This window comes from Abramis brama, assembly GCF_963993115.1.
Source record: "Abramis brama genome assembly, chromosome: 20".
NCBI lineage: Eukaryota > Metazoa > Chordata > Actinopteri > Cypriniformes > Leuciscidae > Abramis > Abramis brama.
The window spans coordinates 14,893,408-14,917,283 of NC_139982.1; the positions used below are offsets into that span (position 1 = coordinate 14,893,408).

General features: G+C 41.1%; 2 protein-coding genes across 2 annotated transcripts; both read right to left on the minus strand.

Annotated features, from left to right (window-relative positions):
• Positions 1–258: 258 nt before the first annotated feature.
• Positions 259–3,374, minus strand: LOC311071574 (uncharacterized protein). The gene is made up of 7 exons (XM_084095975.1): positions 3,338–3,374; positions 3,222–3,269; positions 2,910–3,094; positions 2,012–2,166; positions 1,353–1,855; positions 1,051–1,256; positions 259–944 (listed from the first exon to the last, which is right to left on the minus strand). The coding sequence occupies exons 2-7, from the start codon at positions 3,235–3,237 to the stop codon at positions 738–740; spliced, it is 1,272 nt and encodes a 423-aa protein (XP_083952101.1). The 5' UTR covers positions 3,238–3,269; positions 3,338–3,374; the 3' UTR covers positions 259–737.
• Positions 3,375–7,934: 4,560 nt separating this feature from the next.
• Positions 7,935–23,518, minus strand: LOC311070992 (uncharacterized protein; the record flags this gene model as incomplete). The annotated part of the gene is made up of 5 exons (XM_084095209.1): positions 7,935–8,915; positions 9,325–9,414; positions 9,675–9,836; positions 10,044–10,193; positions 23,384–23,518. 5 exons carry the CDS (start codon positions 23,516–23,518, stop codon positions 8,586–8,588), a joined length of 867 nt encoding a protein of 288 aa, XP_083951335.1. The 3' UTR covers positions 7,935–8,585.
• Positions 23,519–23,876: the final 358 nt, after the last annotated feature.

Below are 23,876 nucleotides of genomic sequence, written 5' to 3' on the forward strand. Positions count from 1 at the left end.
GCAGTATCATAAATTATCTGCAAAGCAATAAGACATGATATAAATTTTACATATATTTCTGGTGTTGTCATTGTTATGCTGTCTTAGTTTCTCATGCTTTAGTTTATGGATTTTTTATTATATTGTAATCTAATGTGCATTTGGCTGAACAACCCCTGCATGACAGTATCCAGTTGAAAAGAAAATACGGTTTATATTTTTGAAGACAAAATCAATTAAAAAACTTAAAAGAAGTAAAACTTAACAGTCTTTGTCTTTATAAAATAAAAATTTATTTGAACAAAATATAAAAAATACTGGTTACACAATGATTAATATTTGTAGCAAATCATCAAAAGGTTACAGGTTATAATACTTCAGCTTATCCAATCTCAACAGGGCAGTCCTGTATGAGTGGAAAATTACACAGGCTATTTACCTTGTAAGCAGTTCAAGCAATAGATGTAAAAAATAACTTGTTCTCATCCGAGCTTTTCAAGTTAAGATAATACAGCAGAGTAATATAAGCAAAAATAATCTCAGTTAATAAACTGAACTGGAAGAGAGCTAATTTCTCCCCAGGGATGCACACGACATCTAAATAAAAAATGCAACAAACAACAATCAAAAAGCAGTCGTATTTATAAGCAACTGGGTTAAATTGTTCCTATGCAATTTCTTGTTTTTTTGTTGTTGTTTTTTTCAGAGGAACTAAATCATGTGACATCAATACTGTAAAGACTTCTTAAGTTTGTGAATTATGGAGCAATGGGAGCTGGTCCTGCGGGTTTAAAGGGATCAGGATTTATTTTGTTCAGATCCTCTATGACAGTTTCATACTCTGTTTTCCATTCCTCTGGTGTCAGTGAAGATGGGCTGATCTCCAGGAACTTATACGCATCTTTAGTCTGTAAGCTAAAGATGCTCCTTGCACTCAGACAGGTTTCACCGAAGACCTTCCAATGCTGAAAGATTTGAGGTACAAAATGAATCACAGAAAAAAGAATACAATCAAGGTGAAAACAATTTCTGTAATCCTGCAACTGAATATGTTCTCTATGTCTAAGTTACCCCTTGTGCTTGAGTAATAGAGTCCAGAAAGGTCTGCTTCAATTCAATCTCCTCGATGAAGTGTTCATTAGCAAAAGTCTCATCTTTGAGACCCTCCAGTATTATACCCACTGATTCCCAGAACTTCTGAAGCTGAACCAGAATGTTTTGGATTCGGGAAAGGCATTTTTGGACGTCCTTCAGATGGACAGGGTCGGGTATTGAACCTTTTAGAAATAATATGAAGCAGACATTAATTATGATGATGTAAATCAGGGACCGTTTCGAGCACATTGGAAACTCCTTTAGTGAAAGAATCTTACCATTTTCTATTTTCAGGTTTGCCAACTTCAGCTGCATATCCGTCAGCTTGACATGGATGCTCCACTCCTTGCTCATCAGACTTGACTTGTCAGTGGAGAGTTGAGTCAATTCGCTGGACAGAGCCTGGATTTCCGCAGCAGCATTATCACCTACGTATGTTTCAGGGAGGTAAGTTTGAGGGATTCCAGTTAAAAGTTCAAACATTCCAATGAAAACGTTAAGGGGTCCAGCGACAATTATTGATAAGGCATCAAAGAAACCCAATGTTTTTGGTTTTGACGCATTGCCATAATTATACATCTCATTTTGTTTCTGTTGAATCTTTTCCTCAATTTCTCTAAATTCCTTAAGGTTTTTCTCCAGTTCCTCTTCCAGATCTCTCACCGCCTTTTCATGGGCAGCCATCTCCACAGAAACTTGTTGTTTTTTTTTTTCCGTCTCAGTCTTTTCATGAATTACATCACTGGTGCAGGAAGCCACACTGCGGTTGTGTTTCTCATAACTGGCAATAACAGTTTTCAGATTAATCGTGAGCTACAGCACAGTAAATATTCTTGATATACACTGAGACGTGTTCCATATATGGTAAATTCAACTAAACTTACTACACTTTCTAATTCTAGAATTAAAATTTTAGCAACATTTTGAAACATTTTACCTGTCTACCATCTGTTCCACTTTGTCAACAATTTCAGAGATCCATGTTCTGGCTTTTTCCAGGGACTTAATAGCCACAATGGTTTTATCCTTTTCAACAGCAACCTTCAGTGCCGGCAGCAGCGTAGAATATAGGTTTTTACTTGTCACCGCACACTGAAAGACAGCAGAAATACTTACACTGTTGATCCACAATGGAGTTTCATACTTTACATAAGAAAACAACTTGTCAAAATCAATCAATCAGTCTATGAAATATAAAAGCTCTATGATAGTTTTGACACCATTGCCTACTGTCTTGTGTCTCGTGACCAGTTCAAGTTCAGTTCAAGTGCCAATCAAGAGTGAAATAAGTGTAGTCAAGACGGACAGTTCTCAGAAGGTTCATTTTGGTAGTTTGTGAAAAGTTTGTGCTGGCTGGTAAACTCATTCTACCTGTCATTAATAACAGTAGTTTTCTCTAGAGCTCTGCTGTCCCATTCATTCCTTCACTCAGTCAAAATGAAGTGATTTGTTGATTGTATAAAACACTACAAATAAACTTGAGTAGAATTACTGAATTGCAGTTCTAGTGAAAACACATCCACAAAATTCTGTGAGCAGAAGCTTTCTTAACTGCTCTTTTCTCATTATCATTTTTACTGTGGTGTTGTTGTGTAATGTAGAGATAGAGTGTAGCAGATACAGTATTTAAATATTCATCTAAACACAGCATTTCTTGCCAGTATTTAAAATTATCTTAAATCTTTATCTTAATCTTTAAAATTATTCAAAAAGATCTTGTGCAATATGTATTACAATGCATCCTTACTCATCTCTTAGACTGACACAAATTATTTATTGGCATCTATGTCCTCTTTCTTTTCACAAAAAATTCTAGTGTTTTGTTTTGGCTTTACCTTCAGCAGAAGCGCCTCAGAGGACCCAAAGAGAAGCTGAGTTTCAACAGCACGCTCTCGGAGAACCCTCTCCAACTTGGGGAACTTAGCCAAACAGAGATAGGAGAGATGGTAGAGCAGAGCTGTCCGCTGAGCAGATGGAAGAAGCTCCTTAATAAACTCAGGGCTACTTGCGACCATAATTTCTGTAGAATTACAAATGTGAAAGTTACAGCTTGATGGTTTTGCTCAGACTTGTGTCAATAATTAACTAAATTAAAAATGTGAGATGTTTACATTTTATCAGTGAAAAAGAATTGAATTTTTACCAACCTTGGTTGTCTGCCATTTTTTGTCTGTAAAGGAAGTACCTGGAAAACACTGAAAAAACAACAACACTATCACGAGACAAGAATCAACAATAAATGTGAGAGGTCAGTGAAAGTTACCTGTAAGATGAATGAACCTCTAAGCAATGTAGTTGACTGTGTCAGCATGGGGAATTTATACTCTATGGCACCTCCTTAAAATTGTTTGTCATACATGTTTGTACAACTAACACAATGCTCTTTGATACCAATCTTTCATTTGAAAGTCACGTGTCTAGTATCTGTAAAACCGCATTTTTCCATCTTAAAAATATATCTAAATTACGCCATATGCTCTCAATGACAAATGCGGAAAAATAAGTTAAAGCGTTCATGACCTCAAGGCTAGATATGGTTGCCCTGGTAATGGTTGCCCTGCACGCTTAATAAACAAACTACAGCTAGTTCAAAACACAGCAGCTCGAGTTCTTACCAGAACCAGGAAGTATGACCATATTAGCCCGGTTCTGTCAACACTGCATTGGCTCCCTATTAAACATCGCATACATTTTAAAATATTGCTGATTACTTACAAAGCACTAAATGGTTTAGCTCCGCAGTACTTGAGCGAGCTCTTAACACATTATAGTCCTTCATTCCGGCCTGTTAATATTACCTAGAATATCAAAATCGACTGCTGGCGGTAGATCCTTTACCTATTTAGCACCAAAACTTTGGAACAGTCTTCCTAACATTGTCCGGGAAGCAGACACACTGTCAGTTCAAAGCTAGACTAAAAACACATCTCTTTGGATTAGCATTCACATAACTCATTATAGAATTCTATAATTCAATGTTAGGATGCATAGATTAGGTCAGCCAGAATTGGGAACACTTCCCATAAATCCTGATGTACTCATTACATCATTAGAAGAATGGCATATACGCTAATTTTAGTGTCTTTGTTTATCCCGAGGTTTTGGACTAAACCCGGACTAAATATTGCTTTTCTACATTTCAGATGGCTGTTGGTTTCACCCTGGTTGTATTGGAACGAGACATCAATACATTACCTAGCTCTTGTGCACATAGTGAAAGCTATGTCATTGCAGAGCATGAATTATTGTAGAAAATGCCCTTTCAACAATTGCTGAAAGAGAATTAATTTAACCAAAGACAAGGGCCAAGATTTCAACTAAAAGGAACAGTAACCCCATAATGGAGACTTCAAACATACTTCAACAACTTTTGTACATGAACCATGTGAAAGAAATAAAGACAAACTGGTTTATAATAAATGAGCAATGCTGGTTTTAAGTTGTTTATGCATCCTCTGATATCATTGATTTAATTTGCAGTTGATTTCATCTAGGGATGTGTTGCTCTGATAAATATGATTGAAGATGGCTTTAAAAAAAAAAAATCTAACATTTCATTGAAGTAAAAGAATTGAAAGTGAAAATCACACATCTCCAAAACATGTCGGCCACAATGATTGGCATCCTTTTATTAAACACTTTTCACAACCTCATTTTGCCAAGATAACAGCTCTGAGTCTTCTCCTATAATGCCTGATGAGTTTGGAGAACACCTGACAAGAGACCAGAGACCATTCCTTCATATATAATCTCTCCAGATCCTTCAGATGTTGTCTTTTGAGTGTAGAATCTATTTCTCAGCTGCATGCGCAGCATATACCAGGCACGACTTCTTTGTAGAAATGAAGTTTTATTCACGGCCGGGGGATCACTGGCCACAACAACCAAGTGAGTCTCCTGAATAGAAAGATATATGTACATTTATATCATACAGTTGAGTAAAAAGCAATGTCACTCAAGTCTTCTTCACTGTGATTTGTTCTGGTGATTGGTTTGTAATGATCTAAGCTAATCATATGACTGTTAGTTCTACTGTGTTAAGCACTTTTTGGATAAGTATATATGGCCTTTGACCTGAGCATCCTTAGTCTGCATTTCTCTGTACATTTTAATGTTGAAAATTCCAATTCCATAAAATATTTATATCACACTATCTATTGGCATTTGCTAGAATCCATGATACCATGTATCTGAACAAGATATTGTGGGATTCCAAATTTATTAAAATGTTTAATTTAGGTTTACATTGAATTTAGCATGTTAAGGTTAGGTATAAATTCCTGTTTTACTGAAACTCTTGGAGTTTGTGTTTTAGCAAGACAGTCCTGTCAGTCCTGTTCTCGGGTCTCAGCATTTGAATAGATATGCTGAGTGAATTAGGGTGGGCAGCACTCTCAGTCCCGAACAGGTTCCGAAACCTGTCTCATCACAAAGTTTTGGTTCCTGCCCCTAAATTTATATAAACTGTAAGATAACGTTCACTTAGTCAGACTTGCCGACTGCAGCTACCGACAGCTCGTGTTTTCAATAAACAATCCTGCTGAAGAAACAACCAAGTCTCCTGGTCTTCGATTCTGAGTTTACAACAATATCCAGGACCTTCAGCAAAAAATAGGCCCCACAACATTAAAGATCCAGCAGTATATTTAACCGTGGACATGGGGTATTTTTTATCCTGCTAAAAAGCTATTTTTTAGTTTCATCTGATAATAGAACCAGGTCCCTTTTAAAGTTCCAAAAGATCATGAGGATTCATCATCACATCACGCACCTGCAGCGCTTCTGTGAACGGAAAAAATAGAATAAAATCACATATATTGTGCTAGTTTCTATTTATGGAAAGTAATGCATTAAGTTACTTTTGCATTACTTTTTTTCTCACCTGGGCTGCTTGCTTGTTTTTTGTTTTTTTATAAATAAAAGTTCTGTCTTTGTCAAATGTGTAAATTGTGTTCCAAATTATTATGCAAGTGACATATCAGTAGGGTTTCAGTAAAATAAAACTTTTAGATTTTAGTTTTTTCGAAGAAAGTGTTTTTGTTTTATTCCTCATACCTTTTGGAAAAGTAGTATCAATCTCAGAAAGGTTTGTTAAGCAGTTTGTCTTAGGTAAATGTAAAACCTACCGAAAGAGGTTAGTCGACCTTATTAAGCAAGTTACAATTATGCAATACGAGGAGGAAGAAACATCTTTCTGAAGATAAAAAGCATGAAATGGTGCAATGTCTTGCAAAAGTCATGACAGTAATTAATTTTTTGACAAAACCGAATGGAGATTACATCTCACATTCGCCCATGAGTCTTTTCAAACTATTTTCTTCAGAAAATGCTGTGTCAACTCTGTGCCACAACACCAATGCTCAGGCTGCCAAGGCAAATATTTGTGAGTGATTTAATGCAGAAGAACTCGGTCAGTTAATGGCTCATTAAGGGAAGTTTCTATCAAACAAAATAATTGTGTTAAAGCTATAGGTATTTGAAGCTGCTGGTGTCTCTGGAGTCTAAATAACCTCACCATACAGGCTGGCAGTTGTGCATAAAGTTTCATTTCTGCCACTCCTAACCAAAGCTCACAAAGAGAAATGTTAACAGTGGGTTTATAAATTTGTAAAGTCTAATTTTTAATTAGCTTTATTCACTGACGAATGGCAAATCGAGAACATGTATGTTAGACCCTATACCGACTAATCTACTGAAAGAGATGCTTCCAGAGGTCATAGATCCTCTTATTTATTTTCATTAATTCATCTTTGTCATTAGGATACGTACCATAAACTTTTAAGCTGGCTATGATTAAAAAAACACAACTTGATCCTACAGAATTAGTCAAATACAGGCCGATCTTGAATCTACCTTTTCTGTCAAAGATACTAAAGGCTGTATCTTCACAACTATGTTCCTTTTTAAGAAGAAATGCTATCTGCAAGGATTTTCAATCAGGATTTAGACCGTACCATAGTACTGAGACAGCTCTCGTTAGAGTTACAAATGATTTGCTCTTATCTGACCGTGGTTGTATCTCTCTATTAGTGTTATTTGATCTTAGTGCTGCATTTGATACTACTGACCACAACATTCTTTTAAATAGACTCGAAAATTATGTTGGCATTAGTGGAATTGCATTAGCATGGTTTAAATCAGTGGTTCTCAATCCTGGTCCTGGGGACCCACAGCTCTGCACAATTTGTATGTCTCCCTCATTTAACACACCAGATTCAGATCATCATCTCGTTAGGAAAGAGCTCTGAACTGAACTGGGTGTGTCAGATAAAGGAGACATATAAAATGTGCAGAGCTGTGGGTCCCCAGGACCAGGATTGAGAACCACTGGTTTAAATCATACTTATCTGACCGTTATCAGTTTGTAGCAGTAAATGAAGAGATGTCTACACTGTAAAACATTTCAAGTCTGTTAAACTTAGAAACGAAAGTTCACCTGCTGCCTTAAAAACATGAGTTAACTCAACTTAAATATATTCTTTGTTTCAACTCAAAATGTTGTGTTTTACAAGTTAACTAGCTAATGAACATTCGTTGTTTCAACTTGATTCTCTGAGTTTAAACAACTTTGTCAAATGTTGTTTCAACTTGATTCTCCAAGTTAAGACAACTTACTAGGTTACATTATGAACATTCGTTGTTTCAACTTGATTCTCCAAGTTAAGACAACTTACTAGGTTACATTATTGAAAACTCATAATCAACAAATCATCTGCTCAAAAATATTTTTATTGTAAATAGTTCAATGTTGCATAAATTTAACATTGGTTTTATGATACAATTTATGTCAGGAAAACAGGTTCTAAGTAAGGAATTATTATTAAACGGTTTCATTATGTTACAAAATTCCACAACAATTTCATCTTTCACATACTTTCTTATAACAAAGAGTCTTTGCAATTTTAAATGACAACACCAGCAGTTAAACACTTATAATCAGCTAAATTAAAGAACAGAATGCAAAGTAACAATAAGTGTCTGCAAAAACTTCAGAAATTCTCAAAATTAACAACCTTGCATTAAAAACACATCTAAACATTTATAATTTTGATATTTTTCAGCAGTACTTGGGTTTTACTTGAAATGGTCGGTAATATCAAAATTCATGTTAGGAAAAAAAGGTTTTAAGTAAAGGATTATTATTTAACAGTTTCATTATGTTACCTATTGTATAACCATTTAATCTTTCACATACTTTCTTATAGGAACAGAGTCTTTGCAATTGTAAATGACAACACCAGCAGTTAGTTAAAAACACTTATAATCAGCTAAATTAAAGAACAGAATGCAAAGTAACATTAAGTGTCCCCTCAGCAAAAGCTTCAGAAATTCTCAAAATTAACAACCTTGCATTAAAAACACATCTAAACATTTATAATTCTGAGATTTTTCAGCAGTACTTGGGTTTTACTTGAAATGGTCGGTAATATCAAATTTGAACAGTGTCAAGTAACTGAAGACAAAGACTGCAAATGTAACATGTTCCCTCCGATGTATGGTTTGAGACCAGTCTATAAATGATATCTCAGCAGTTTGTTTCGAAGTCCATGTATCTTGGCAGAACAGTGGTCAGTTTTAATCTTCATGATTACTTTCTGCAGGAATTCGAAGGAGTACCTCATACTGCTGGGATATTCAAGGTTAAGGCAGTAGATTGTGCCCATTAACAGAGCAAAGCCAGTGGGTATGTCTCTGAGATTATGGAGAACAATTGTCTTTTCTACCACCACAGCCACGTTGGAGACATCAAGAGGAAATGCATCATTCAGGACACCTTCGTGTCCAATCAGTAGTCCAACACGCATTCCCTTCATAATGACATCCAGGGTTTCACCATGAACCTTTAAACAAATGGACAGTATCAATCCTAATTCAAAAAGCATGTAATAGATTTGGTCTATAATATTATAGAAATGGTCCAATAAAAGAATAACAATTGCACTAAGCAGGTGACTGAGCAGGTCATGATTTTACTTCATTTCAATATATGCTCTAAAAGGCTGGGATGCCAGTCAAAACAAGCCACTGGAGAAGCACAAATTAGGCTAAAAGCCACTGTATGAGCAATTATTTATTATAAACAAAGACTAAAATTAAGCTAATTAATTTATTTATTTATTTTTAAAAAAATATATATCACAAAAACAAAATCATGACAGTTAAGTGAATAATTTTTTTCTCCATCCCTACTACTCTGCAATGAATTCAGTATCATAAGTGCGTTAACAATGTGTAAATATATTTTCTTACATCACACATCTTGATTATATCCGAAGTATCCTCTGTAAAGAAGTGTGGAAGACCAAGTAAGGCAGCTGTTCTTCTGTTCTGATTTGTGTCCTACGAACAATTGTAAACAAGACAGAGTGACTGGCATTATACAAATTAGAATCCCTATGTTAGTAAATATTGATTAGGGTCAAATATCAATTTCAAAGATTATTAAAAAAGTAAACAGTTATTAATTAAAAAAGAACAAATAATTTAATAATAATAATGAAATAATCAGTGATTTTCAGGTAGGCCTATCAGTATTTTTTAGAAACCAAAATTGAATTAAGTAATCAAATGTAAAATAATTAGTTCATTGTTATTCATACCTCCTTATCAAGGCACTGCATAACACTGCTAAGGCTCAACCTCCTGCTTGAAGATACAGCTACTTTGTACAGCTCTAAAAGACTTGGCACCAAGGCATCTAGTCCATTTAAGAATGACTGCAGTAGATCGGTGGTGACTAGTCTATTGAACTCTCCACTTATCTGAAACAGACACATAAGACAGCAAAGATTGAGAGAGGGAAAAGAGCGACAGAGTAGTTAGGGACAGCAAATACAGATGAAAATTATTTCACAGGCATATGTGAACCTCAAATTCATTTAAATCAGCCATGTCACTACCCATTTAAGGAAATACATAATTTCCTTGTAATTTATATTGCTGTGAATGTCTGAGTTGGCACTGGTTACCTGTCTCTCATTGAAGAGTGCAGGCCATCTGTCCCTGACTACAGAGATGAGCGGCTCGTCACCAATGATTTCCTTTCTTCGCTGAGAGAATGTTGCATTCATCAGTTCATCAAGAAGCTGCAGGTCTGGATCACGAATTTTTAAGTTCGGCTTGGGTTTGAAAAGTTTTTAAACAGTCTTTATGAATACAGCCAGGTGAGGCCTGAACTCCTCCGATGATGCCCATGAAACTTTTTGTAGTGCTGTAGTATTCTTCCCTGATGATTAGTAGAGAATGCACAAAACTTACATTTCCACTTCATTAAGGGAACATTCTTGAAATCTGTCAAGAGGAAGAAGAAGAAGAAAATTAAGAAAAAATGTATTGCACGTTCTCAATTAAGGTCAGTGTAATACTTAAAATCTAATATACCCAGTTTTATTATATAGATGGAAGGTAATATTTTAAGCACCTTTGCACTGCATTACTAATCTCTACAAAGATACAAATAAATCCAGTAACATTTTAAAAATCAAGAGAGAGAGAGCAAGACAGTTTGAAGACGGTGAGAGGGCGCGCGCGAGGCCGGGGCTCTCTCTCTGGAGTCGCTCGTTCTTTCAGTAATGCGCCCGGCTGTCACAAGAGCAGCAGTCAGTCATCTGTCACTTACCGATCAAAACAGGCCTTGGCGGGATTAAATTCGCTTTCGCGGCCGACCAAAAAATAAATAAATGCCTTATTAAAAACCTTATTTCATCATCTCTCTTATTAAGCCTTTTAAATTTCGCGTGATAATCAGCTCCCTGAAAACAGGTCGTGCCACAACCATTAGCAGCTATTTGCACTCGCTCCCAAATATATTTTTAGGTCGCACAGATTAAATTTCGGGAGCATATGCGACCAAATGGTCACAATTTCGAACCTTGTATTATGAATATATCATGGCATAGTTTTAACATGCTGAATGTCCTTAACTTACCGAACGCGACGCGCCGTTTGAATGCTGTAAGTTAACTTATAGCAACGTTAGAGAATTATCGACAGCCGCAGCGGAGAGAAGACGAGTTTCCATGAACTTGAATTAAGCAATGTCAATATTCGTCTCTAACGCGCAAAAATGAACCTTCAGCTGGCATGATAAAAGTACTCGCGCACAAATTCAACAACCGAGAGGTGTACAGGTAGCTGCGAGCGAGCGCCTGCCATATTAATTTTCTAGGCCGGAAAAACCCTGCAGTATTTTCGGATTGTTTAATTCATATTAAGTCCTAACCTTACACTAGACATATAGGCCTAACCCCTCAAACACGATCATCACCATGTGATTTCCACTTAGATTGCCCAGAAATTAACTGTAAGCTGTGTAATGTTTGTAAGTTAACTAACTTAGCTGGCAACGGACATTTGTTCAAAGGCAAACAATGATTTTCCGCTCCAGTAACGTTACGTTATAGCAGCTACGCGTTTACTACACACCCACCAACTAACAAAAAATACGGTAGCAGCTATAAGCTATGAACCAAAGTTATAAATTAAATTATTTTACCATTTGGTGTTCTGGTAAAAGGTGAACTGGTGAGGGAAAACACCATGCTGTCATTAAATTCGCAGAGAACGGTCAATGTGCTGCTTACAAGAATTAAAATGTAATGTCCTTCATTTATAATTACAAATTAAAAAGAAAAACTTACCTTCCACGGATATTTTGTTTTTCAGCACGAATTCACGTAATGGCTCTGCTGGCAGCTGCGTCAACTCAAAATGGCGATAACTTCTCTCTGTGTTTCGCGGTATTTGCTCTGTATCACCCCTCCCCCAACGTAACTTACAGCCACGAGTTAAATGAACTTTACAAGCCAGACAAAAATCACAGGTAGTCAACATAATGTATAACTTTAAGTTTAATTTTAGAAAACTTATACACTTGAGTTCAATTTCTACAACTTACCATCGCAATTGGAGTTAAAGACAAGGAGTAAGTTCATATAACTTAATGGGGCTCTCATGTTTTACAGTGTAATTGGTCACAAGTTCAGTATGGTGTACCACAAGGCTCAGTACTAGGACCGTTGTTGTTCACTCTGTACATGCTACCCTTGGGAGATATCATTAGGAAGCATGACAATAATAAAAAAAAATAATAAAAAAAATCGACTGCTGGCGGTAAATCCTTTTCCCATTTAGCACCAAAACTTTGGACCGGTCTTCCACTCTGTCGGTTCAAATCTAGACTAAAAACACATCTCTTTGGCCTAGCATACACATAACACATTATAGACTTATAGACACATTACAGCATTCGGGAACACTCCCTATAAATCCTGATGTACTTGTTACATCATAAGAAGGATGGCATCTACTCTAATATTAGTCTCTCTGTGTATCCGAGGTTTACCCGCAGTCCGCCGTATCCATGCCGTATCCAGATCTGATGAAGGACCTGCGCCTGGACACGATGACAACGCAGTCCTGAAGTGTCAGCCAGTCCCTCCCTTGTGTTTCCTGAAGTCAGCCGGATCCTGGCCGTATCCAGATCAGATGGTGGACCTGCACCTGGACTCATCCTTGACGCATCCCTGAAGTGCCAGCCTCATCAGCCCTGTGAAGGCCTCATCAACACGACAGCCATCGGCCAGGATCCTCAACAAACTCGTCTCCATACCGGCGCGATGACTCCGACCTCCAACCAGATGGAAGAGGATAAATATTCTGAATGTTCTGATCCAGTCTGAACTTCTGACCTGTAATGCTGCCTGGATCATAGTCATACACTGTTCGCTCGTTGGCCAGAGGAGAACTGGCCCCGACTGAGCCTGGGTTCTCCCAAGGTTTTTTTCTCCATTCTGTCACCTGATGGAGTTTTGGTTCCTTGCCACTGTTGCCTTGGCTTTTGGCTTGCTTAGTTGGGGACATTTAATATTCAACAATATTATTGATCTGCCTTACTTAAGGTGGACGATGACACAATTTTCCTCTAGAAACAAACTTTGTTGTATTATTTTCATGTTATCACTGTGAAGCTGCTTTGATGCAATCTGTATTGTAAAAAGCACTATATAAATAAAGGTGACTTGACTTGACGTGAGGAGTTTATTGAATGAAAAGCATTTGTGAATTTTGAGAGATGTTAACTGTGAATTGTGTTTTGTGTAGATTGTTTTTTGTTGTTGTTGTTGCCTGATTCCATCTTGTGACAATGATCAACTGTGAGCTTATGTGAGCTATGGCGAGCCAGACCGTGATTTGGTGAAGGGCCTACTGTGCGTTGTACTGACGTTCAACCCGAACCTGTTTGCATCATGGAATTCTTTTCAATTACAGCTAAGCTGTTACTTTATACGCACACTACCCGGGTAGTAGGGAAAAAAGGCCTTACATATAATTTAACTTTAAACTACACACACATCAACTTGCGAAGAAACCAGGAGGACTTTTGGACACTTTATTTTATTTATTTTCTTTTTATTCTTGGACCTTTCATGCACAACCTGGACTAAATATTACTTTTCTCCATTTCAGATAGGGTTGTGTTGGAACGAGACATCAATACATTACCTAGCTCTTGAAGTATTTGTTTATTAAATGTTCTGAGTACAATACATGTGCTGGCTGTTAGCTGATTCACACTATTTGGCCTAAAGTTTATTTCTATGCTCCAAAGAGTCAAACCTAGTCCTCTACTTCTCTACTTCTCCTCTACATATTCAGAGTGATACAACACTTACAAATACAATTCTGTTTTGCATTTTAACAGTAACTATGTAATTAATATTCTTTTTATTAAAATCAAGCATACATGGATCAATTTAGTTCTTAAAGCATTTTAACATTATATTAAAGAAAAACTAAAAGCAGTAACAATTTAAACAATATATTTTATTTTTGAACTGATGTTTAGCTGTTTTTTTGTTGTTGTTGTTGTTGTTTTTTAAGTGCACATAGTGAAAGCTATGTCATTGCAGAGCATGAATTATTGTAGAAAATGCCCTTTCAACAATTGCTGAAAGATAATTAATTTAACCAAAGACAAGGGCCAAGATTTCAACTAAAAGGAACAGTAACCCCATAATGGAGACTTCAAACATACTTCAACAACTTTTGTACATGAACCATGTGAAAGAAATAAAGACAAACTGGTTTATAATAAATGAGCAATGCTGGTTTTAAGTTGTTTATGCATCCTCTGATATCATTGATTTAATTTGCAGTTGATTTCATCTAGGGATGTGTTGCTCTGATAAATATGATTGAAGATGGTTTAAAAAAAAAATCTAACATTTCATTGAAGTAAAATAATTGAAAGTGAAAATCACACATCTCCAAAACACGTCGGCCACAATGATTGGCATCCTTTTATTAAACACTTTTCACAACCTCATTTTGCCAAGATAACAGCTCTGAGTCTTCTCCTATAATGCCTGGTGAGTTTGGAGAACACCTGACAAGAGACCAGAGACCATTCCTTCATATATAATCTCTCCAGATCCTTCAGATGTTGTCTTTTGAGTGTAGAATCTATTTCTCAGCTGCATGCGCAGCATATACCAGGCACGACTTCTTTGTAGAAATCAAGCGTAGCGTTAGTTCTGGCAGGTCACGTTAGTCAAGCTCGCATCAGCTGACCCTCAGCTGATCCACATCTACCTATGAATAGGACGCCTATCACCATATACATAAGCTCCTTCAGTATTATCAGCAGCTATCGCGTTTCTCAGGAGCTAATTAAATGGCGAAATTCGGCAGGCAAACAACATCATCTCACAAGGAATCGTGCTATCGGGAATTTAGCAAGAGGAATTCGTTCCCCACAAGGATTTCACCTCAGATTCATCTTAAACTTGAACACGAGATTTGCCGCATTGATCATAAGTTGCCTGATTTGGTAGTGACCTCAGTCTGCATTGCTGTTCGCATCGCTGCATTATTGACACAGGACTCGACGTGATTCATTCTCCATTCATCTCTGAAAGTCTTCACAAGCTAAGCTAAGTAATGCTCATTGCTAAAATCTATCAGGGTTTAGGCAACATGCTTGTTGCTAATGCTATACGTGTGGCTTAGGCTATTCTAACTTAGTCGTTTTAATTAAAATGCTCTTGCTAGGCTTATGCGATCATATGGCTATGTGCGTTACTATGTGTTGTCATTTGCAACTGATCGCGTTGCACACGCTGTGCTTTTAGAGCTATGCAGCACAGATTCAAGCAGCTGTTTGATATGAATTAATTCATGGTGCAAACGGAAATATTCTGCTGTGGCACAGCTTTAAAAAAAGACAGTAAACGGTCACAGTTCAGTTGAGTCACTTCGGACACGCTTGGTCTATCTAGTTCTTGGAAACACGTCGTTCTTAAAGCTACAGTGTATTGTATTTTACAGTGCTTTCATTTTAATGCATTGTTTTTTTAAAGGGCTTGCATCTTTATAGGCTGAAATTCAACATGGTGGTATATTTAAGCTGTGTATATGTAAAAATAAAATAAATAAAAAAATAAAACTATTATTGCAACACTGCTTGTTCTAAGGCTATATAGTGGCGATTAAAAACGTACTCGGTTACTAACGTAACCTCAGTTCTCTCTAGAAGAGGGAACGAGTACTGCGTAAGTATCTTACGCTAGGGGAAAACTTCTTTTCCACGAGATATTGAAGCCAAAAAATTATCCTATAATTTTGTATTAATGCAAAACGCGTTGCAGCAGCATGCAGACGTGGGCGAGACAGCTCGCGCGCCCATTGGCTGCTCTGCGGCAACTGTATCAGCCTACCGAGCGAGGCCTATAGTGACGTCAGACCAATGAGGGCGCTTCGCGCCCACTGCGTCATGTCCCGCCGAAACGGGCGTGGCTTAGGCCTATAAAAGGAGGCTCGGGGGCAGCTGATCCCTGGTTTTTCATCGCCGAAGCGAACCAGAGTGTGTTGCATGCACGGCAAGATACGCAGTACTCGTTCCCTCTTCTAGAGAGAACCGAGGTTGCGTTAGTAACCGAGTACGTTCTCTTACGAGAGGTCTCTCGTACTGCGTAAGTATCTTACGCTAGGGGACCCAATGCAAAACGTCGTGCATGCTGGGATCTAACACTAATAAACCTGAAGGCGAAGCCCAGGATTCACAGTGCATAATCACCAAGGGAACTCAAAGAGAGTCCTGGAAAGAGGAGGGGGAACCACTCTATCCATATACAGCAGCGTTCATAGACGCAAGTGTTTATTGTGACATCACACAGACAGGGCGGGATCCGGCCTGAACTGATGTGGGAAGATGCGGGTCTTACGCATTTGCCCATAGCATATACAGTCGGCAGCGTGCAGCGCTCAGCGACCTCAGTGTCCTGAATCAGCGAAACAGACAGCACTGATTCGTTTACACCGACAACAGCTTGGCCTGTAAGGCGGGAACCTCCAGGTTATAAAACCTTATAAATGTAGACGGTGAGGCCCAGCCCGCCGCCATGCATATGTCTTGCAAGGAAATCCCGCTAGACCAAGCCCACAAGGAGGCCACGCCTCTCGTGGAGTGCGCTCTGACACCCAACGGGCACTGTAAGCCCTTGGCAGTGTATGCCAGCGCTATGGCATCAACTATCCATCTGGATAGGCTCTGTTTCGAAGCAGCCAGTCCCTTGGAACGCCCGCTGAACGAAACAAACAGCTGCTCTGTCTGTCTAAAAGCAGACGAGCGAGACACATAAGCCCTTAGCGCCCTAACTGGACAAAGAAAGCTTGCGTCCCCTTCCTCGTCAGAGACCGGTAGGGCGGACAGGGAAATGACCTGAGCCCGAAACGGTGTGTTGAGGGATTTTGGAACGTAACCATGCCTAGGTTTGAGTATGACTCTCGAGTCATTCGGCCCAAACTCCATGCACGCCGCGCTCACCGAGAGCGTGTGTAGGTCACCTACAGTATGCGCTTCACTGAAGCGAGAGCCAGTAAGAACACTGTTTTGAAAGACAGGTGTTTGAAGTTAATCGTTTGGATAGGCTCGAATGGGTCACCTTTCATGGCTTCCAACACCGTAGAAAGGTCCCACACAGGGACTGAAGGGGGTCTGGGAGGATTCAGCCTCCTAGCTCCCCTGAGGAAGCGGATGACTAAATCGTTCCTTCCTATTGACTGACCAAGCGTTGATTTAGAAAACGATGCTATGGCCGCCACATAGACTTTGAGCGTGGAGGGGGCCCTGCCCTTATCCAGCAGCTCTTGAAGGAAGGAGAGAACCTCCGTCACCCCACAGTTTAAGGGTGAAATGCCCCGAGCTGTGCACTAGCCGGAAAACACCGACCACTTTGAGGAATAGAGCCGTCTGGTAGACGGGGCTCTAGCCTGAGTGATAGTATTTAGCACTCCCTCTGGGAGGTCAGCGGGTACCCGTTGAGCGCCCATACGTGAAGGGACCACAGCTCCGGGTGAGGATGCCAAATCGAACCCCTGGGCTGAGAGAGGAGGTCCCTCCTCATTGGCACTGGCCATGGGGCAGTGTCCGCTAGCTGCATCAGAACTGGGAACCATGGTTGGTTCTTCCAGAGCGGCGCTACGAGCAGCACTGAGCATCTCTCTTCCCTGATCCGTTCTATCACCTGAGGCAGGAGAGAGATGGGGGGAAAAGCATAGAGCGGGCAGCGCGGCCACGCTTGGGCCAACGCACTCTTGCTCTTGGAGAAAAATTCCGGACAGTGAGCGTTTTCGTGAGACGCGAACAGGTCCACTTTTGCTCTGTGGGTGTAGAGACCATTCGCTCGCCGGAAGGTTGTTCCTGGACAGTCTGTCTGGCCCCAAATTCTGTAGCCCAGGCATGTGCACTGCTCTCAGCGAGCGCAAGTTGCGCTGAGCCCATAACAGGAGGCGTTCCGCCAGCCTGTATAAGTTTCGGGATCTGAGACCGCCCTGGCGATTATGTAGGACACCACCGACATGTTGTCCGAGCGGACTAAGACGTGGTGGCCCTTTATCTGAGGACAGAAGCGCGTCAGCGCATTGTCCACTGCCAGCATTTCTAGGCAGTTTATATGTTGAAGCTTTTCCCGTTCTGACCACTGGCCAAAGAACGGTCTGCCCTCGAGCAGCGCTCCCCATCCTGAATGTCTAGTGCGCGCTGTGATGACAGCCGCGCTATCATAGACTGCGAGTCCAGTTCTGTGCCCAGAAAATATATCATCTGACTGGGGATCAGAGAACTCTTCGCCCAATTGACTCTTAGACCTAGATTCTCGAGGTGTTCGAGTAAAACGGTCCTGTGCTCTACGAGCTCTGAGTGAGATTGAGCTAGAATCAGCCAATCGTCCAAATAGTTCAACACTCGCATGCCCCGGAGTCTGAGGGGCGCGAGCGCTGCGTCCATGCACTTCGTAAATGTACGGGGTGCTAGGGACAAGCCGAACGGTAGGACTGTCGAATCTGCGCGAGGATTTTTCTGGTCGTGAGCATTTTGAATCGGCGTTTCGCCAATGCTTTGTTCAACTGTCTTAGATCTAGTATGGGTCTGAGACCCCCGTCTTTCTTCAGTACCAGGAAGTATCTGCTGTACAGCCCCCCTTCGCTTTGAGCTTGAGATAAAGGCTCTATTGCCCCTTTGCTCAACAGTTTTGATATTTCGGCTCGAAGTAGGTGTGCTACTTCTGTTTTTACCGTGGTTTCGACGCGCGCCGTCACACGGCGAGGGCGTCGACAGAACTGTAGTGAATAGCGCTGCGGGCAGAACGGCTGCCCGCTACGGTGTTTAACCGAGTGAGGGAGGGCTGGGCGAGTCCCGTAGGACTTATAATGTCTGTGAGTAAGTGTGGGCGCGGGGGAGCGGGCACATTTACTGCTTCGAGCGCACTGTCTGCCTGAGCAGAGTGAATGCGCACAGGTTTCGTTTTTACAGAAACCGTGAGACATGCAGAACATAGTGTTTGTGGGCACTGGGCAGTGAGCACGTTTACTATGTTGGGTGCGCGATCGACCTGAGTCGATTTTATGAGTGCGGGCCCTGTGTGAAGGGCTGTGCTTGTGTGTAGGGATGGGCACTGGGCAGTGGGCATCTTTTCTACACTTATAGCACCATCGGTTCTGGGTAGCCGTAAAAGCGGCGTTTGTGTGCAGGCAAGTGGGCTGTGTCTCCGACTTGTTTACTGCAGAATACACTGGAACAGTCGCATTTATCTGGAACTGAACGAGCGAGAAGTTGCCATAGAAACAGTGTTTGGGTGCAGGCGAGCGGGTTGTCCAACATGCTCGTTGGCTGCAAAATACGTATCTGCAGTCGCCTTCAAGGGAACTGACATAATGAAAGCATTGACAGCATAATTTTCACTGCTGGTAGACCCGGGATCGAACACGCGTCTCTCGCGCAAAAGACTAAGAGTCTGCCACTGGGCCACAGGGGAAGATACATAGTCAGTCAGCGCGAGTATTCGCCAGTGACGCACGGGAACCATAGAAACGGCGTTTGGGTGCAGGCGAGCGGGTCGTACAACGCGTTCGTTGGCTGCAAAATACACATCTGCAGTCGCTTTTCAAGGGAGCTGACAGAGCGAAGCATTGACGGCATAATTTTCAATGCCGGCAGACCCGGGATCGAACACGGGTCTCTCGCGCAAAAGCCTAAGAATCTGCCACTGGGATACAGGGGAAGACATATAAGCATTCTTTTAGCGCGAGTATTATCAGAGAGCGTCAACATGCTGGCATTTGTTTGCAGGCGTGCGTGTATTACAACATGCTCGTTCACTGCAATACTGACATTTCCAGTCGCCCGAACTTCAGAGGGGAATGAGAAATGTGTGAGAAAAAGGAGGTCGGTCCGGCCGAGGCGGGACTACAAACACTCTTTTCCCCTTTCGCCAGTGACGCACGGGAACCGTAGAGACGGTGTTTGGGTGCAGGCGGGCGGGTTGTACAACACGCTCGTTGGCTGCAAAATACGTATCTGCAGTCGCCTTTCAGGGAACTGACAGAGCGAAGCATTGACGGCATAATTATCCGCCGTCAGACCGGGATTCGAACACCGGTCTCTCGTGCGAAAAACCTAAGATTCTGCCACTGGGCCAAAGGCTTCCAGATGCACGAGAGCGTCAACATGCTTTCATGCATATAAGAGAGCGTCAACATGCTTTCTTCGGCGTTTGTTTGCAGGCGTGCTTGTATTAAAACAGGCTTGTTTGCTGCAGTATTGATATTTTCAGTCGCCTGATTCAGGGAACTGGGAAATATGTGAGAAATAGAAGGTCAGTCCGGCCTAGGCGGGACTAAAACACTCTTTTCTCCTTTCGCCGGTGAGTGACGCGTGAATGGGGCGCAGGGGCAGGGTAGCTTTCTTGTAACGTAAAGAAAAACTAACCTCCGGCCTCAGTTTGCGCGGCTCGAACAGAGGGAGAGAGAAAGCTAGCCCCGAGACCGTCCGCTCCTGACATCCCCTGTGAACTGCGCGGTTTGCGCGGCTCGAACAGAGGGAGAGCAGGTATCATCCCCCACGGCTTCTGGTCGATATCCACGACGGAAACGACGGAAACGGCGGCAGACCTTGCGGGTTGGGGGAGGTAAAGGGAGGGGCGTCTTGAAAAAGACGTCCGGCTCTTTTAGTGCAATGAGAGTGTGTGTCGCGGCGGCGAGCGCACACACACATGCACAAAACACAAAGCAGAGGAAGGATATTGGTGCCGGATAGCGCAGCGGGAACGGCGATAGAAGGCGGCGCGGCCAGCGACTTCAGAGAATGGCTCCTCCCGCTGAGAAGGCTTTTTCAGACGGCGCGGCTTCTCTCTCCGGATCCAGCGATGCGTGAGCTTCGCTGAAGAGATGAAAAATCAGGGATCAGCTGCCCCCGAGCCTCCTTTTATAGGCCTAAGCCACGCCCGTTTAGGGCGCGAAGCGCCCTCATTGGTCTGACGTCACTATAGGCCTCGCTCGGTAGGCTGATGCAGTTGCCGCAGAGCAGCCAATGGGCGCGCGAGCTGTCTCGCCCACGTCTGCATGCTGCTGCAACGCGTTTTGCATTAATACAAAATTATAGGATAATTTTTTGGCTTCAATATCTCGTGGAAAAGAGGTTTTCCCCTAGCGTAAGATACTTACGCAGTACGAGAGACCTCTCGTAAGAGAACTGCTTGCTTTAAAAGATGTTGCTATTGAAACATGGTTATTTTATTTTTAAGGTTATTTAGCCCAGTCGTTATTTGGAACATGGCTTTGTTTTAGGCTTATACCTGGTGTCATTGTCACATGCTGTGCTAAATTTTTCAGGCATCAGTAATATGCTGTCATTTCAGCAACATTGCTATTAGTACTCAGTGTTGGGGGTAACGAGTTACAAAGTAACGGATTACAGTAACAATATTACTTTTTTGGGTAACGAAATAAAGTAACGCATTACACTAAAAATATCGGTAACTACACTACCTTACTAGACTATAGGAACGCGCTTTCCTGCGTTACCCAAGCCGTGTTTGCCTGCGTGTAAAGCTCTGATCTGTTTAAGTGGTGCGTGCATGCCTGTGTGTGTGTGTGTGTGTGCTTGCACCGTTGTCATAGAGATCGATTTGAGTGACGTAGCTGCTGGTGCGAAGGGGAGCGGGAAATGGAGACGGAGACGGAGACAGGGGGGTTTCGGCCAGTGGCGATATTCACATTACTTTCAGTTTATTGCTCGAAAGGACAAAATATTCGCGTGAAATGCACTCTATGCCCAGGCAGCAAGTACATTGCCATCGGGACTACCGGGAGATTCCCAGTGGGCTGACGTGCCTTTTGGGCTGACATCTCATACTTTTTTCTTTTTCTGTTTTTTGTCTTAATGGACCATAAAACTCGTACATCGGCGGCCCATTCGTTTTGCTTAATTGGCGGCGCTGCGCTGGGTTAAGTAAGTGCGTGCCGGTGTAATGCATTAGTTAAAAAAAAGTCTGCGGTTTTTTTTTTTTTTTTTTCTGATAGCTGACCGGCCCATGAAACACCTTGGCCCATTGGAACTTTTTTTGATTGACACTGGGCTGGTCCAATCACATCTTTAAACACCTCCCCCTTTGGGCTTTGAGTGAGCGTGCAGTGTGTCAGTGTGTATCTGTCAAAATAGTCTGAGAGATGGAGAAGAAACGCAAGGAATGTGCAGAGAAATAGCGTGAAAAATAGACACAGGCCCTTCAAGCAGACGCTGTAAAATGTGTCAAAATGTTTTCTGCAGCAGCAGGACCTTCATCAGCTCCTGTGGCTGATGATGAGGATAGTGAGGAGGATCTGGACAGAGATGAGAGAGTGTAGAGCAGGGATGGGCAACTTCGGTCCTGGAGGGCCACTGTCCTACAGAGTTTAGCTCCAACCCTGAAAAAATCACCTGCCTGTAATTTTCTAGTAATCCTGAGGACCTTGATTAGCTTGTTCAGGTGTGTTTGATTAGGGTTGAAGCTAAACTCTGTAGGACAGTGGCCCTCCAGGACCGAAGTTGCCCATCCCTGGTGTAGAGCCTGCGGTAAGCAGAACTAACAGTTACTTTCAAAACACTTTACCCAGTAAAGCATTATTTCCACATCTGGATAGTTGATTTACTATAAATTTAATGAGACGCATTTGTAAACCATGTTTTCCACCAAAATAAAAGCTTGATGCAGTTTCCGTCAAAATAAAAGATCATGTGCTTATATCTCTTTCAAGTATAGAAATTAGTACAAAACTAATTGTGAAAGTTTACTTTATTTTTCAGTGCATTTGTTTTACAATATATGTCTATTAGTGTGCTATTATTATTATGGCCAAAATGCCAGGGCCGATTTTTTTTTTTTTTTGTCCCAGCTAGTCCAGCCCTGATTATGTGTCTTACCACCGCGGACATTTGTCCTTTATCCTGTTGTTTGTGGATTTTACAGTGAGGCATATTTCTTTGTGCAGACATGGAAATTGTTCTTTCATATGGTTTTACATGCCATTTTGTATAGGCTACATTTATAAACACTATGTGGACAGGCTAAGTGATGATAGGGCTATGATGTTTGTCCGTATCTACAGGGTAAATTAAGAAATGGGAAAGTAAAGTAATAAGTAGTGAAATTACTTTTCAAATGCAGTAACTAGTAAAGTAATCTCATTACAATTTACAGAAGTAACTAGTAACTAATTACTTTTTTTGAGTAACTACCCCAACACTGTTAGTACTGTATGGTGGTTGCTAGATCAATGTTATCGAATATGTGTTTGTTACTTCGGCTTGTGCATACTGTCCTCAGCAACATGCTATAGTAATCAAGCATTGTTTATGCTATCTGGTTGCATTGGAAAAATGCCTGTGCTTTATTCTATCTGATTATTGCAACATAATGTGTTTAAGTTACCACATGGTTGTGGCTAAAGCTATCTAGATATCGGTAACATACTTGTGCAAAATACACAGTACATTCACCGCAGAGGTCTGGTATTCAACACTAACAACATTGTAGCTTGATGGTCCTGTGAAGGAGTGTGGAATCATGCGAGTCGTCATCTTCACCTCCACACCCGAAGGAATCCGTAGGACGGGAGCAGTAATCATGTTCATTAATGAGGAAGCACACTGTATGTCATTGCTTAGCTGCGCAGTGCACACTGCATCTGACTCAGAGCTAGAGGGTGTATGTGTGACCTACGGGTGTCATATGACAAAGGTATTGACTCTAGGGTGCTCGACTACGCCACCTGGGGCCTTTCACACCAAGATGTACTTTAACTAGACCTCCAGCACCTTGATTTAGACAAGAGGGCTCTGACACACAGATACTGAAGTAATGACAGAGACGTAGTATTTCAATATAAAAGTACAAACATGTTTATTAACAAATAATTCAATAAAACAGTCTGGGGTTTGTTTCTCCGAATAGTATGGGGCGATACAAATTAAGCCCCCTAGACCA